The following is a 17726-nucleotide window of genomic DNA, read 5'->3' as shown; positions in this document are numbered from 1 at the left end:
GCCTAGCATGCACCAAGTCCCAGGTTCAATTCCTGGGTACCACATACACAGAAAAAAAGCCAGAAATGTGCTGTGACTCAAGTGGTAGAGCTCTAGCCTTGAGAAAACCCAAGGACAGTGCTCAGGCCCCAAGCCCAAGCCCAGGTCTGGCAAAAAAAAAAAAAAAAAAAAAATAGAACTCAGGGACAGTGCTCAAATGCTGAGTTCAAGCCCTATAACCAACCAAAAAAGAAGACTGTTTAACTTTAAGAACTCCAAGAGCAAATAACTATACTTTAGGGTGAATGCTGACCAGACTCAGATTTATCATACAAGACTGCTCTAATATCATGGGGACAAAGTGGGATTTCGTACTCAAAAGTTTTTTATTGCAGCACCAGGCAACATCATTTTCTCATTCCTAAAAGCAAACCATTAAAAAAATAAGATATGGGGTGGGAGACTGGCCTACTGGCAGAGTGCTTGCCTAGCATGCACAGAGACACGGGTTCAATTCCTTGGTACCACGTACATGGAAAAAGCCAAAAGTGATGCCGTGGCTCAAGTGGCAGAGCGCTAGCCTTGAGCAAAGTCCAAGGACAGTGCCTAGGCTCTAGGTCACGCCCCAGAACTGGCAAGAAATAAAAAAACCTCCATAGAAGTATTCTGCAAAGAACTGCATCCTCTTATTTATTATATTAAAAAATAGACATTTCTGTGTGTTTTACTGTTTAGTACTTAAACATATGGAGTAGTATAACACTTGCTTAGTATAATCCAGGCTGGGGTTGATCCCCAGTATTATAAAAATATACTGATTATAATACCAATATTAATTGCATATATACTACCTTTGATTTCTGCAGAGCTTTCAATATTTGATATAGTAGCTTTCAAGTCCTCCAAATCAAAACTATCACATTCGCTCAATATTTTGGTTTGATTGAAGAAATCATTGGTGTCTCGAGGCTGAATCTCATTGAGAATCACCTGCAAACGGCTTCCTGATTCTGAGGAAGAAATATGAGAAAACATGAAACTCCAGTTCCACATTACATGTAGATTTTCCCTAAGAATGCCTACCCTCAAAAATCTTATGATTTTCAACAACTGATGATCAGCAATATGGGTAGGGACATACAGGGTAAAAGAATATGAAAATTATTCATATATGGTGTTCATGACTAGCTGTTTTGGGGGGACGTGGGTGAGGGATGGTACTAGATTTGAACTCATGGCCACGTACTTGGTAGGCCGCCAGGATACCATAAAAACAAACTTCCAGGCTGTTTGGCTACTTGGAGAAAAGAGTCTCACAGACTTTCATTGATTTCATTGCCCTTTCCTTTCATCAAATGGTCTTTACTCACTGCAGATACCTAGCAAGTTAGCTTCTCTGACCATCACTTATCAAGTCACTGATTTATACTGCTTGCTTTCCCAGGCTCAGCAACCACCTGGCAAGCTATGTTCCAAAGTAACCATACTATAAAATCCATTTTTTTCCTGTCCTACGGCTTGAACTCAGGGCCTGGGCACTCTCACACTTTCTGCTCAAGGCTAGTGCTCTAATACTTGAACCACAGCATCGTTTCTGGCTTTTTCTAATATGTGGTGCTGAGGAATTGAACCTGTGTCTTCATGCATGCTAGGCAAGCTTCTACCACTAGGCGAGGCTTCTGTCCCTAAAACTCATTTTTATTGTGAGAACCACCTGGTTAGGGGATATAAATGGAGAGGGGAAATTTTAGGAGTTAACATTAATAAACAGGCAAAAATACTATAAAAAGTAATCCTCACATTAATTTTTTTTAACTGTATTTTTTTTTTGTCTTTTCTTTTTTGGCACTGGGGATCGAACCCAGGACGTTGCACTTCCTAGGCAAGCGCTTTTCCACTGAGCTACATCCCAGCCCCTCACATTTTTTATAAGATATACAAAGAAATGGTTAAGAGAGAAAGAATAATCAAAGCATAGCACTGCTGACCTGAATCAGTGTCCATGGGAATGAGGCCCTCGGGGGAGGAGCTCTGAATGACTGGTGATACTGCAGCGGAAAGCCTATAGGACAACAGCAAGAGCTTCTCCACCACTGGTCTCCATTCACTCACTAATCTCAGGCTGCTGCAACCAGGAAGGACATCAGGGACACTCAGACCAAAACTGACATCTCAAAACAGGCGGTTAACAAGTAATAGAAGTTGAAAGAATCTGCTTCAATAGTGGAATACATGAACTATCTGAGACAAAAACACTTCTAGATAGGTAGAATTAAAAATCAAGTTTTCAGTATCTTTAAGGCAAAAGCTAACATTGTGTTTCAAGAACACCTTTGCATTGTGGTTAAAGCCAGACATGAGTTTAGTTACGAAATAAGAGACAGCTGCAGATGTTCTTACTTCAGCGGTAACCTCTGCAAAGCTCCTGTAACACAATGGACACGGCCATACATCGGTGACAGTGCTGCTGCCTGAAGCAGACAATTCTCGGCCTGACATACTTCTTCCTCCAGATTTTCCATCAAGCATTTGATAACTAGAAAAGGCAAACAGAAATTGAAATAATGCCAATTTTAAAACACATTTATAAATTGGAAAACAGACCAATTCCCATAAGAGAGAATTCAATTGAACTTTATGCTAAAGATTTTGAATTCAAAACATTTTTTTTCAGGTTACCCAATATTTTATCTATGACTAGCTATAAATACCAAATAGCAGAATGTTTTCCCTTAACTGCTTGGATCTACAACATCATTCCTCCTAGACATCCATTCCTCCTAGACACCCTCTAGGTGGATCTCAGACCTCAAGCCTGTGTGGCTCCAGCTACATGGACTTTTAGAAACAGCTTTATTGAGATATAATTCACAGATCATACAATCCATATATTTAAAGCATTCAAGTCACCAGTTTTGGCATAATAAAAAATATGTAGAGAAATCACTACAGTTCTAGGACAATACCTTTGTCATTAGTAGTCGCTACCTCTGCATCTCTAGGGTACTACTAATCTATTGTCTCTATTACTTATATTTATCTATTCTGGATATACTATATAAATGGAATTGTAGCACACATGATCTTTTGTGACTGGCTTCCATCACTTAGCATAGCACAATGTTTTCAGAGTTCATCTACGCAGCACTCATTAGGATGTCATGTTTTTTCCCTCATGGTTGAATAATAACAGTCCATTGTATGGACATGCCACATTTTCTTTATCCATTAATCAGCTGATAGAAAAGCAGTATGTATCCACTATTTTGCTGTTTGGGTATATGCCTGTTACGAAGTGCATGTCTGCAACCCCATCTCCAGCAGTATATGAAGGTTCCAATTCTGCACATCTCTATCAAAATATGAAATTCTTTTTTTTTTTTTTTTTTTTGCCAGTCCTGAGGCATGAACTCAAGGCCTGAGCACTGTCCTTAGGTTTTTCTCAAGTCTAGCATGTTCTACCACTTGAGCCACACCACCACTTCCAGCTTTTCCTATGTATGTGGTACCAAGGAATCAGACCTGGGTATTCGTGCATGCTAGGAAAGCACTTTACCACTAGGCCAAACTCCCAGCTGAAATTCAACTTTTTAAGAAGTATTATTATTATTGCATATTCCTGGGCATGAAGGATTTCCTTCCTTTACCATTTCTCCAAATGAATGACGCTGAGCAATTCTTCATATGCTTCATTTGTAAGTCATTTTTTGAAACAGTTTTGTTCAAAATTCTTTGTATTTGGGGGGATTTTTTTGTTTCCAATTGGGATTGAAATTAAAGCCTTGACTTGCTGTGTAGGCACTCTACTACTTGAACCACATCATCACTCCTTTATAACTTATAATAGAAACAATCCCATTGAAAACTGAATAAAGGACATCACCATTAGCATCTCCTCAACTCTTAATTTGCTGGGGAAAGTATAAAATGATGGTACCACATCTCAGACTGAAGACACACATGCTTTTGACTAGGTTATTCTACTTTTTGTCGGTTGTGGGGCTTGGACTCAAGGTTTGGGTGCTGTCCTTGAGCTCTTCAGCTCAAGGCTACTGCCCCACCCCTTGAGCCATAGCATCACTTCCAGTTTTCTAGTGGTTAATTGGGGATGAGTCTCAGGCTTTAGTGTCCAGGCTGGCTTTGAACCATGATCCTCAGATCTCAGCCTCCTGAGTAGCTAGGATTACAGGTGTAAGCCACCGCACCCGGCTTATTCTACTATTTTATTGACCATAAATTCTGAAGCCTGTATGATAGAAGGGTTCTCTAAGAATATTCACATTGCCATCATTTATCTAAAGAAAATTATCAACAGGACACTAGATTACTAATTAATGTAATGCCAATTAAATACTAGTTAGATAAAATTCAAAATCATGTAACACTAAATAACATATATGCCAGAACTATAAAAGGATGCAGACATAAGAGTCTATTTGAACTCAGGGCCTAGACACCATTGTCCCTTAGCTTTTTCACTCAAGGATGATGCTCTACCAAAGAAGCCTTCACAGCTCCACTTCAAGCTTTTTGCTGGTTGCCTGCTCAGATTTGTCTTCAAACATTGATCCTTAGATTTCAGCCTCCTGAGTAGCTAGGATTACGGGCATGAGACACCAGCATGCAGTTTGATATATTTTTATATGATTGAAGTATTTAATAAAATTATAAACATCTTGAGTTGAAAGTAGTTCAGTGGAGCACAAATTCTGCTACATTCCTCAGCTTACTCTATTCCTAATCATCTTCAAGGGTCTTCCTTTAAACAATCTCAGGAGCAACAAAGAGGCAGAATCATCCTATACCATACAGTCATATCTGCATCCCTGATTCAGAACTGACTCATGGCCACGTTCCCACGAGAGCTACCTATGTCCTTCTGCTTTTCTCCTACTACTGCTTCTCTTTGTAATGGCCATTTCCAAACAATCATCTTCGATTTCCTTTTTACATCTGGCTTACTTTTATTTTCAATTCAGATTTGTCTTTATTCCTACTACAATTCCAAAATGAAGGAAATAGAAGAATGGTAGAGCTCTAGTTGTGAATGAAAAAGCTGAGCAGAAGCACAAGGCCCTGAGTTCAAGGCTCAGTAAAGACATAGGGGGAAAAATCTATACATCAAAATGAAGATCACGAGCATAAAATTACACACATAAATCTCCATTAAAAATATAGAAAATCACCTACTCTAAACCATCTCAGACCAATGCGGGGGAGCACTGGAACAATCTTATTTATGGAAAGAGTAAAAGGGAGGAATATAACAGCCAATGAGAGTATAAATCCCAATGAACAACAACAAAAAAATCTGTATAGAAATGAATTTTACTATAGGCAACGTAATGTTTCTACATTACTACATTAGAGAAAGAAGTTGTGGGGCCTGGAGTTTGGCCTAGTGGTAAGAGTGCTTGCCTAGCATGCACAAAGGCCCAGGTTTGATTCCTTGGTACCACATATATAGAAAAAGGCTGGAAATGGTGCTGTGGCTCCAGTGGTAGAACGCTAGCCTTGAGAAAGCCCAAGGACAGTGCGCAGACCTTGACTGGCCAAAAAAAAAAAAAAAAAGAGGTTGTTCTCTTTCTAAAAGTGTGTTATTAGGCCTATAATCCTAGTTATTCAGAAGGCAGAGATTGGAAGAATTATAGTTTGAGGTCAGCCTGAATATAAATGCAAGATTCCCATCTTAGTCAACAGCTGTCATCTTAGCTAATGGAAAGCATGAATAGGTGGATCACAGTACAGTGTTCTCTAACATACACCCAAGACTCTATCTTAAAAATAACTATGACAAAAATGGTTGAAGCCATGGCTCAGGAGGGAGAGAGTACCTGAAAGTAAAACACATTACATACCTACTTATTTAATAAAAATCATCTGTTTAGAAACAAGTGCTATTGTTGAGTAAACTGTTTATTTGCATAAAATAAACATAGGGTACTCTTATATGCTTGTAGTCTAATGAATAAATAACCACAGGGTTGGACTAAAGAATATTTTAGTCAAATGAATAGTGAGAGAATATGATTTTGCTTTTGATAAATACCAATAAAAGGCCATTTCCGTGATACAAACCCAGCAATGTGTTCCTTTCCATCATAACATCAGATTTATCTCCAGCTTTACATGTGACCTGCTGAGTTAAAGAGGCAAACAGGGTTGCTGGCAGAGCATCTTGCCAGATTAAGAAATTCAGCAGGTAGGAAGCTGTTACACAGTCATACGGCTTCGTGCTTGTGCTGAGCTCCAGTGCTGCCTGAAACAAGCTTTGCAGTTTCTCAGAATCCTAGAATATAATATAGTGTGTTACCACCATGAGAAGTTTTTTGCAGTTTAAAGGAATAGTAAACACTTGAACTCATAGTCTTCAGCTATAACTCCTTTTCTTCTGAATTTAGTTTTTTATAATAAATGATTTAACAAGTTCAGAAAGGAAGGCCTTGAGAATAATTTCAATTGGGAATATTTAACATTAATCAAGGTAGGTTTTTGTTGTTGTTGTATTTTGTATGTGCCTGTTAATGATTCTAGCTTCTTCTTCTTTACCCCTTCCCAAACAACTGGGAAGAATATACCCAGTAAGACTATTTATGGAAAACAAAATGGTAAGATCAGTCTCAGAAATTCAGTATCCAATCCAGGCAATAGTGGTTCACATCCATGATCTAGCTATTCAAGAGGCTGAGATTTGAAATTCATGGCTCTAAGCTAGCCCAGGTAGACAAGACTTCATCTCCAAATAACCAGCAAAATGCCAAACTAAAGGCATGTCTCAAGTGGTACAGCACCAGCGGTGAGCAAAGAAAGCAGAACAAAAGTGGAAGGCCTGGAGTTACTTGATGCTTCCTACTCAACCCCTCTTTTTATCAAAGTAATAAGAAACAAAAACAAGGCTAAATGATTCAGGCTTTTATATTTTCTCCTTTCCAACTACCCTGCAAAGATGCACACATTAGTAGTTGAAAATAAAAGGCATTAAGTGGCAGGCATCAAGAATCCATAAAATCCTAATATATGCAAAAAGAAAGCTTTTCCTCATGTATCAGATTTATATTTATATTTTTAAAAGCCCAAATACCTGAAATTGTACAGCCCTTACTGATAACTTCATCAGAAGATCAAAAGCTGAAGTTTTCACTTCTTCAAAAGTACTAGTAAAACATTCCATTAGTGTCTGGAAACGGCCAACATCAATATCATGACTCAGCTGATAAACAGTTTGCATGTGATCTTAAAAAAAAAAAATTTTAAAGTGAAGTAAAAGAGGTGGGCACAAGGGGATCATGCCTATAATCCTAATCAGAAGACTGAGATCTGAGAATCATGGCTCAAAGCCAGTCCAAGCAGGAAAATCTGTGAGACTCTAATCTCCAATAAACTACTAAAAAATTCTTTTAAAAAATTAAAAAACTGGACATAGGGGCCGGGAGTTTGGCCTAGTGGTTAAAGTGCTTGCCTAGCATGCACGAAGACCCAGGTTCGATTCCTCGGTACCACATACATAGGAAAAAGCCGGAAGTGGTGCTGAGGCTCAAGTGGTAGAGCTCTAGCCTTGAGAAAGTCCAAGGACAGTGCTCAGGCCCTGAGCTCAAGCCCAAGACTGGCAAAAAAAAAAAAACAAAAACCAAAAAAACAAAAAACTGGACATGGAGCACTGGCTCATGTGGTAGAGTGCTAGAATGCTAGCTTTGAGCAAAAGAAGCTCAGTAACATTGCATAGACCCTGAGTTCAAACCTCAAACCTCAGGACACAGGGATGGACAGATGGATGGATGGACGGATGGACGGACGGACGGACGGACGGACATGGATACACACAGATGGGGACACGGGGATGGAGAAGCGCGCGCGCACACACACACACACACACACACACACACACACACGGACGCGCGCACGCACAAACACACACGAATACACAAAGTAAATTAAAGGAATAGCCTTACGTTATCTGGCCACATCTATAAAAAAATATACATTCTTTATACTTTAACCACAATTAGACTTAACTTTATGCTTTTTTTTTTCCTGGTGTGGGGTTTGAAGCAGGCCTTGTACAGCTAAACAAACTTTCTACCATGGGATCACGACCTGGCTCCTACTTTTCATATGTTACCCACAAAGGCTTAAAATAGCTTTCCCACTAAGGTGTTCCTTCATATGACAATGTAAAAAAATCATTTTCCAAGTAACAAATAGATACTTCTTAGAACTTAAGACCATTTTATTCTCTTTCAAAAGGTATTACTTAACATTCCTAAGTTTTTAAAAATAAAAGCAATTACATATAGACATATATTTCTCTTTCCTTCTTAAAAACTTTCTGATCTAAAATCTAAAATCTTAGCATATCTTAGAAAGATCTGACATGAGTATGGGTATATGTTATTTTTTGTGTATTCCTGGGATAATTTCAATTTGGCCACAGTGCACAGTAGATTTTTGTTTTCCTTGGGCTTTCTCATGGCTAGCGTTATACCACTTGAATCACAGCACCACTTCCGGCTTTTTCTGTATATGTGGTACCGAGGAATTGAACCTAGGCTTTTTGTGCATGCTAGGCAAGCACTACACAAGTAGGCCACGCTCCCAGTCCCAGTTTTACTTTTAATAGAGGAATCTACATCTATAAATGTTCCTGAGGACAGCTTTTGCTGCATTCCTTAAAGTTTCTGCATTCTGTGATTTACTATTTTTATTCATCTCAAAGTTTTTTGTAGCCAGTGGTTCATGCCTGTAATCCTAGGTACTCAGGAAGCTGAGATCTGAGGATCACAGTTCAAAGTCACCCCAGGCACAAAATTCATGAGATTCCCATCTCTAACTACCCTCCAGAAAATCAGAAAGTGGTGCTGTGGCTCAAGTGGTAGAGTGCTAGCCTTGAGCTAAAGAGCTCAGAGACAGTGCCCAGGCCCAGAGTTCAAGCCCCAAGTTTTTTTGAAGCTTTTGTTCAAATCTGAAGTATTCTTCAAAACAGCACACTCCATCTTTCCAAAGACTTGGATATCTTCGAAAAAAAACCTGTTTTTGTGAAGTATTTATCTCTACTGTCTGTATCCCTGAACTAAAATGTAAACTCCAAAAGAAGAAGCCCTTTGTTTTACATACTGTAAACAAACTCTTTTAATCTAATTGTGGAATCAACTTTCAACCTTGAGTATTTTGACATCTAATTCTACACAAGAAAGATACATATAGCTTATTTTTGTTGTTCTTATCCTTGAGAAAAACAGACAACTTTTATGTTTTTAAGATGTGAAGGATTTGAACCAGGCCTTTGCCCAGGCTAGGCAAGCACTCTACTGTAGAACCATATCCTCAATACAAGAACTACTGTGCGGAGGACTAAATCATAGCCTTTTATTTATTTATTTTATTTATTTATTTTTTGCCAGTCCTGGGGCTTGAGCTTTCTCAATGCTAGCATTCTACCACTTGAGCAACACCACCATTTTCAGCTGGTACCTAGGAACTGAACCCAGGGTTTCATGCATTTTACCACTAGTTCACACTCCTGGCCCAAATCACAATCCTTCTATAAAATGATATGAAGAATGAATTTACAATTTCCATACTATATTATACAATTGCGTTCATCAGCCTGCTTTAAAAACAATTGGTATAGTATAGCTTACTACTACATTTGCATTACCTCCTACTTGTTTAATTACTATAATTAATAGGACATCAATCACAGCCCAAAAAACTTAGTGAATGAGATTGATAAGTTACTATTTTGCCATATTTACTTTATCATTTATTAATTTTATAACTATTGTACAATGATCTATTCAGGTAATTTAATGTTACTATTAAGTTCTATTTTAAAACATGCAATCTATTCAAATTTTTCCAGTTGTCTCAGCAAATTGTCTATTATAGTACAAATAATTTTTGCAATCTAGGCATCAAGCCAGTGCAATCACATATTGCTTTAAGTATATTTAAGTATATATTTAAACATACTTAAAGTACATGCTTAAATATTAAGTACATGCTTAAAGTATATTTAAGTATAGTAAGCATTTCTGACTGAAAAACATTAGTCTAATTTAGTCTACTGTTTTTTTTTATATATACCTTGATGCATTAAGTATTCTTTTTTTTTTTTTTTTTTGCAAGTGGTGTAATAAGTTAGCACAAGTTGAGTGGCTTAAAAAAGACAAAATTTAGCTGGGCACTGGTGGCTCACACCTGTAATCATAGCTAATCAGGAGGGCTGAGATCTGAGGATCAAGATTCAAAGTGACACTCTTAACTGCCAGAAAACCATTAGTGGTGCTGTGGCTCAAGTGGCAGAATGATAGCTTTGAGCTGAAGAGCTCAGGAATAGAACCCAAACCTGGAGTTCAAGCCCCACAACTGAAAAAATAAATAAATAAATAAATACATACATACATACATACATACATACACAAAATTTATTCTCTCCCAGTTCAATATTAATAAGTCTTTACCATTATTCTTGTTTCTAAAGTTATTAGTAATCAAAATTTGATTGGATATGTTGATTAGTTTTGAAAGTCTGGCTTGTATCAGTGAATCAAATCTGGTGTCTTAATTCAAGTCTATTTTAACATTTTGAGTTTAGTAGAATCAAAGCTAAAAAACATCTAATAAAGATAAGTAAACAATTGTGAAGTAATGTGCCTTCTATCTGGCAAATATAACTGTAACCCTTCTATTAATTATAATTAAAAAACAGATAACGAAAAAAAAAAAGCAATGTGATTGCACTGGCTTGATTCCCAGACTGCAAAAAATTATTTGTACTATAATAGACAATTGGCTGGGACAATTGGAAAAATTTGAATAGATTGCATGTTTTAAAACAGAACTTAGTATTAACATTAAATTTACTGAATAGATCATTGTACAATAGTTATAAAATTAATAAGAGATAAAGTAAATGTGGCAAAATAGTAATTTATCAATCTAAGTCGAGAATCATGGGAGTTCATTTCATTTCTGAAACTCTATTGTCTTGAATTTTTTCAAAATAAATTTAAAAACAATTATTTTTCTTAAATGAAATAAGCATGTATTGATAGCAACCCTTTCCCTCTTGTTAAAAAAGTTATGTTTGGTCTAACAATTTAAATTTAACTAATTAAAATACAATTAGGGCCCTACATGGTGGAACATGTCTATAATACCAGCTACTTTAGTGGCAGAAGTAGGAGGATAGTGATTCCATTCCAGACTAGACTAGACAAAGCCAATAAGAATCTCAAAAACAAATGGGGCCAGCTCACACTGGTAATCCTATCTGCTCAGGAGGCTGAGATCTAAGGATCACAGTTCAAAGTCAACCTGGGCTAGAAAGGTCTATGAGACTCTTATCTCCAATTTATCAAAAATTTGAAGGTTAAGTTATGTGGTAGAGTATTAGTTTTGTGCATAAATGTCAAGGGACAATGCCCAGGCCCTGAGTTCCAGCCCCAGTATCAGCACCCAAAAAGTTAGCATGAGGTTCTAAAACAAACTGAAAAACTCCATAAAGGACTAGGGGGGTGTGGCTTAAGTGGCAGAGTACCTGGGTAGCGAGCCCAAGGTCCCAAGCTGTAAAATCCACAGTACCAAAGAGGGAAAAAAAATGTAAAACTCCCTGATTTCAAGGCTACTCTTTGCTAACAAGCAGCTGAGAATAGTTTCCTGCTTGACCAGTCAAGGAACACCAAGCATAAGTAAGAAATCCACATTAAAGTATACACAGTGTGGTAGAGAAATCAACAAAAGCTTAAAGAGGGCAATTTAAAGGCTTATCCTTTTGTATACTCTCTGGGACAAAGAATGTCATTAAACCAGAATGCCTGGAAATTACAATTTATTAATGTCCAAAACCGGGTTAAAGCAGAGGGCATAAAAGGAAAGCCACCCGGTAACCAGGAGGATTTACTGAGAATAATCAATATAAGGGTGACAACTAGGATTTTACTTTTAAACTGAAAGAAGAGAAGCAAGAAAATGTTTTAAGAAAAGGAGTTAAGAGCAGGAACTCTTCCCATAATAATTAAAATCCATGAAACTTTCATTGTGGTTTACAAATATTGATTTGTGATAAGAGAAGCAACTTCTCTTCTTCCTGGTCCTTGAGAAAAAAAGCCTAAAGACAGTGCTCAGACCCTGAGCTCAGGCCCAGGACTGGCAAAAAAAAAAAAAAAGGAAAAAAAAAAAGACAATGAAACTGAAACTTCAAGTAAAAGCAATAACTTCATGTGTTATTAAAGGGGAAAAACCTTCCCCAAAGATTACTGAAAACTTACCTTCTGAGGCAGGAAAAACATCAGCTATTGAACCTAAAATGGTTAAAGCTGAAAATCTAGTTGGGTAGGAAGATCCAGGAAATAGGGCTTCAAAAAGAGTGCTACAAATTGATGACATGAATGCCTGAAAAAAAAAAAAAATACAATGATTAAGTTAACTCATGTGAAGTTCACTTCAGAATGTTTCACTAATTTTTAATTCCAACAGTAAAGATTTCTGTAACCAACACAACTGTTGCATTCTCTTGATTATTCATCTTGACATCAGTTATGGTTGATATTAGCTATGATTTATACACAGTTTGTACTCCAAACGTTCACATGCTTCAAGCCTGGACTCCAATATGGCAGGGTTGAAGTGATAGAAGCTTTGAGAGGCAGGCCTAGTGAAAGGCAACTGGGTCATTGAGGCTACACCCTCACGAATGGGCTAATGCCTTTTCTCAGAATTGAGTCAGATATCATGGGACTATATCAGTTTCCATATAATGCCAAAGCTGACCATTTCTGACTTGCTCTCTTGCTTCCATATTCTCCCACGTGTCCTTTCTGCACTATGCCCACTTGTCTGCCCTTACCTGACATCAGGATTGTGGTATTTGGACTTTTCCAGCCACCAACCTCTTTTCTTTTTAAGTATCCAGCCTCATGTATTTTATTATAGCAACACAAAACACAAAACAAATTAATAGTCATGACCATAGACTAGATTTAATCTAACAAACCCTATCTTTGTATAGTCAACAATCAGTACAATTCCTACTGTAGCTCAGAAAACACAGGGCATTTTGATTAAAAAAAAAAACAAAAAACAAAAAACAAGACAAGATCTGGTTAGACCCTGATCTGTGCTAAAACTGAACGAATACTAATTTTTTCTAAGCCAGAAGCATTTATGCAACAAAGGTATGAATGTTTTAAACTGAATAAATAGTACAAAGTTTATGCATAATCTACAAAGATCTGATTATTCTATTGTCTTCTCCCTGCCTCTCTGAGACTCCCTCTCTGCCAACCTGTTTATGCAAATGATTGAAAATTTTAAATTTTATTCTTTTTTTTCAAAATACTTTTGTCAAAAATAAGGTCTCCTTCCTTTACTTAAATAGTAGTTTTGGTGTAAGATAGAGGAAAATTGCAAACAACAGCTGTGACTCTCAAACATCCTGTTACAGCTCAGCTATGAGCAGTATATGTGTAGCCTGAATCCAAGTGATTAGTCAGGAATGCAAGATCCATGCATTCACTTTTCTGCTGGCCATGCAACCTTGAGGTTTATCCTTTAAGCTCCCACAATTCCTAAGAGTTTACTAATTCCACTGAGTTTCAGAAAACATCCTAGTTAATCTAAACATATCCTACTTAAAACTGGAACTCAGCATACCCATGAAATTACAAAGTTACTCTTTAGGGATCATCCTAATTGTACTTTATGTATATTATTGACATAGTTCTTTTTTTTCTATTAGATTGTAACTATAATGGAGAGAAAGAGTACATTTATGCATTAGGATCCCAAGTCTGGACCACAGTTTCCTATATACTTGGAAGTAACTCCATACATGCTCCCATGACAATTCCAAATAGCTTGGCTTACTACAGTTACCTGCTACCATTCTCAATTTGACCTTCAACACTCAGTTCCCACTACTTAACACTTGCATTCTTCCAAGCATCTTGTATGACATCTGCACCCAGTAAATTCATTGTTCCTCAAGTTCTCCTTGGACTTTATTACTTCCAGGCATGAGCTTAAACTAGCCTTGTGCAAAAAAAAAAAATTGGAGTTAAGAGCAGATCTGGATTTGGGTGCTAGATGAGGGACCATGGGAAGTCTCTGAACTTCACTAAACTTTGGGATTTTTTTTTCAGAGTAAGAATACTGTGAACAAAAACATGAGAAGGGGTATCAATGTATATGAAGTAATGCATCTTCTATCTGTCAAATATAACTAACCTTTCTATTAATAAAATTTAAAAAGAACTTTTAAAAAATTAATAAAAATAATAAATACCAAAAAAAGAGTAAGATTGTATGGGCCAGGAGTGTGGCCTAGTGGTAGAGTGCTTGCCTAGCATGCATGAAGGGTTTGATTCATTGGTACCACATAGACAGAAAAATCCAGAAATGGTGTTGTGGGTGGTGTTGTGGATAAAGTGGTGGAGCACTAGCCTTGCAAAAGCTCAAGGACAATGCCCAGACCCTGAGTTCAGACCCCAGGACTGGCAAAAAAAAAAAAAAAGAAGAAGAAGAAGAAAATAAGAATGCTTATCCTGCCAAGAGTCAGTGGCTCATACTGGTAATCCAAGCCACTCAGGTGGCTAGGATTAAAGGACTGAGCTGAGGTACAAAGCCAGTCCAAGCAGAAAAGGTTTAGAGACCTTTTTCCCCAAATAACTAGCAGAAAAAAACAACATCAAAATAAAACAGAGGTGGAGGTGTGGTTTAAATGGGAGAGTGCTAACCCTGAGGTAAAAAGCTCAGTGACAAGCTGGGAGTGGTGGCTCACATCTATAATCTTAGCTACTCAATAGGCTTTGATCTGAGGTTTGCAGTTCAAAGCCAGCCTGGGCATTAAAAAGTCTGTAAGACTCTTATCTCCAAATAATCACCAGAAAACCAGAAGTGGCACTGTGGCTGAAGGGGTAAGGCTGTAGCCTTGAGCTGAAGAGCTCAGGGTCAGTGCCCAGACCCAGAGTTCAAGTCCCACAACAAAAAAAAAAGCCCAGTGACAGTACATAGGCCCTGAATTCAAGCCCTATCACACACACAAAAAGAATGCTTACCCCCTCAGCCTTTTTTTTAAGATTAAATGAGAATTTAGATGTACAGTATTTTGTAACTCTCATTATTAATATGGGTTACTAAATATGAAATCATCTCTACTAGCCAAGACATTTTAGCCAACTAACCTCCTACTCTCCCTAGCACTTAGTGTGTTGATTGGCACTGGGTCTCCAGTCTACCTGCTACCATGAGGATGATGACAACTCAGAGCTGATCTCATAGCCTCCAAGAGCTATAGATTACCACCTCTTTAGAAGAAAGAGGATTATAACCACAAGACTTAGAGTAAGTCTGTATGAAACAATGAGACACTGTTTTAAGGAAGGAAAAAAAAACTGCATTTCCATAATCACAAACCAGAAATCCATACATTCATGAGAATTAGGATTCTCAATCCACAAAATAGGTTTTGTATTTCTAAGTACTCTACTGAGATTCCACAAAAGTCACTTTATGCCTTGCAAAAAAAAAGAGAGAGAGAGAGAGATTTTTCTACACCTAGCAATGATCTAAGAGAAACTCACACACAGCAGGGTTCATATATACTGCAAGTCACTCTTAATGACTTCCAGTGAGGCTTTTTAGTGATTTACACTTTATAAGGTCCTTTCTCATTAAATCCTCAAAATCAACCTTCTGGAAGGAGTTACTAATTCCACCTACAGTGGAAGAGACTCAAGTCAGCCATTACATAGTAATACGTGGTAAAATTAAGACTGTGTTCTTAAAGTTCAGGCCATGACTTTCTAATCTTCACTTGCAGAATTTTTAAAGGATGAGCTAACCTCAGCCTTTGTATAAATAAAGTCTTTGTTAATTCTTTTTTTTAACTTTTTAAAGTGAAGAGTAGTTCGTTCAAATGCATAATTCCAATGTATTATTAATTTGTTGTACTTATTTCCCTAAATAAACTAAAAAGATGATTTGTTTCCTACCTAGGCTTTAGGAGAAAAAAAAAAAGAGGTCAGTTAGAATTGGTTAAGAAGGCAACCGAAAAGCTCATTCTATTATTCTGAAAAGAAATTGAAGGTTGTCAAGCTGAGCCCCAGTCCAGATTGCAGCTGCTGTACCTAAAGCTATATCTCATTCACACAGTATCCTGGATCTCAGCTCTATTATTTTTGTTTTTTTAGCTCTAATCTTAAAAGCTCATTCTAGTTAGAAAGACACAAACTTTCTTCAATGGTATAACCATGAGTGAGAGGACATGTCAGTGTAAAGAGTAGGTGCCACCAGAGTGGAGTCTTGTACTTGGTCAAAAGGTGTGCAGACCTGGCAACTGCCTATTTGTTAAAGACCTGAACCCACCTAATCCACATCAACTATGTTACTGAGATTGGCCCATTGAGGTCATACCAGTCAAGTTCTGTCAAGTGGGACACTAGTTTTACAATGCAGGCCTATCTCAAGTGGGAAACCAAAATACCAGAAGAATTATGTTAACATCCAGTCTAAAGAAAAACATGAGATTTTCATGTTTCCCTCCAACACTTAGTTACTTCAGAGTTCTTAAAATTGAATGTCTAGGTGGCTGAGAAAGTAGCTCAAATAAAAGAACAACTTCCCAGCAAGCCAAAGGCCCTGAGTCCAAACCTCAGTATTGCCATGACTCTGTATGTCTAGAAATGTATTGCCTACCTTATACTGCTGCAAAGTAAGAGAAGGCTGTTCTTTGGTTAACACATTCTCTGGTTCAAGTCTGGATTTATTTTGCTCCAGTTTGTAAAGTACCTGAGAACTTTCCTGTATCCTACAAAACAACTATAAGACAAAGAAAAACAGAATATATGAACCACATAATAATCATAAATGTCAGCATGAAAGGGAACATTAAGGCCAACAATAGCAATGGTTTTGAAGCTCTCACAATCCGCAATGTTTCTTTTTGACAGTAAAATTAGCATTTACATTTCCAGAACCAAAAACAAGCATTATAGCTACAGAATACAGTCATTAAGCCACAGCTCTTCCATTTCCTTTAAGTTGGCCTAGAGTTAAAGATGATACACTCATTTCTCTAGTCTACAATCCTGCAGCCCAGATGCACTACATGGTTAATTCAAATTGAATCATTCAAAAATGACTATATGAACTCTAAAAATGCAAGAGCACGCTTCTTTCATTATAAGAGCTTTTGTATAACTACCTTATAACCCCTATGACTCCAGTGAGGATTTTTTTTTCCTGGTCCTGATGCCTGAACTCTGGGCTGGGTGTTATCTCTGAGCTTTTGTGCTCCAGGCTAGCATTCTACCACTTGAGCCACAGCTTCACTTTTGGTGGGGGGGGGGGGGGGTTGTTGTTGTTGTTGTTTTGGTACTTCAGTGGAGATAAGTCTCACAGATTTTCCTGCCCAGGCTGGCTTCAAACTATGATCCTCATATCTCAGCTTCCTGAGCCACCAGCAGCTGGCCCTATGAGATTTTTTTAATTTTTCCTAAAAAATTTCAAAATAAGGTGATTTCAACCTGGATTTTAATCCCATATGCAAGCTTTAGAAACCACAGAGCAGAGGATAGAAGGGTCATGAAGAAAGGTAGCAGCCCAATGCCACCATGTTCTTATACCTCCCCAAAATCTAGGCACTGTTTCAAAATTATTTCCAGAGCAAAGTAATTTTCAGAGCAAAGCTCAATACTTTCTAGTGTCTTCAGACCAAAATCCTACCTTCTTTTTTTTTTTTTTTTTTG

The 17726-nt window shown here is 37.5% G+C and overlaps 1 protein-coding gene across 1 annotated transcript in view; it reads right to left on the bottom strand.

Annotated features, from left to right (window-relative positions):
• Nucleotides 1–2375: 2375 nt before the first annotated feature.
• Nucleotides 2376–17726, bottom strand: part of Thada (THADA armadillo repeat containing) — a 34796-nt gene continuing 19445 nt past the window's right edge. Inside the window, exons 15-19 of the mRNA XM_090337047.1 lie at nucleotides 16675–16797; nucleotides 12249–12372; nucleotides 7061–7212; nucleotides 6058–6268; nucleotides 2376–2515 (exon numbers count right to left, since the gene is read on the bottom strand). Of these exons, the coding sequence (XP_090193173.1) occupies nucleotides 2376–2515; nucleotides 6058–6268; nucleotides 7061–7212; nucleotides 12249–12372; nucleotides 16675–16797 (750 nt within the window). The remainder of the gene's footprint in view (nucleotides 2516–6057; nucleotides 6269–7060; nucleotides 7213–12248; nucleotides 12373–16674; nucleotides 16798–17726) is intronic.

The sequence above is a fragment of the Megascapheus bottae genome, chromosome 7 (assembly GCF_031878675.1).
Source record: "Megascapheus bottae isolate mThoBot1 chromosome 7, mThoBot2.hap1, whole genome shotgun sequence".
NCBI lineage: Eukaryota > Metazoa > Chordata > Mammalia > Rodentia > Geomyidae > Megascapheus > Megascapheus bottae.
The sequence above is the reverse complement of the archived record's forward strand: the minus strand, read 5'-3'. Positions and strand labels throughout refer to the sequence as shown.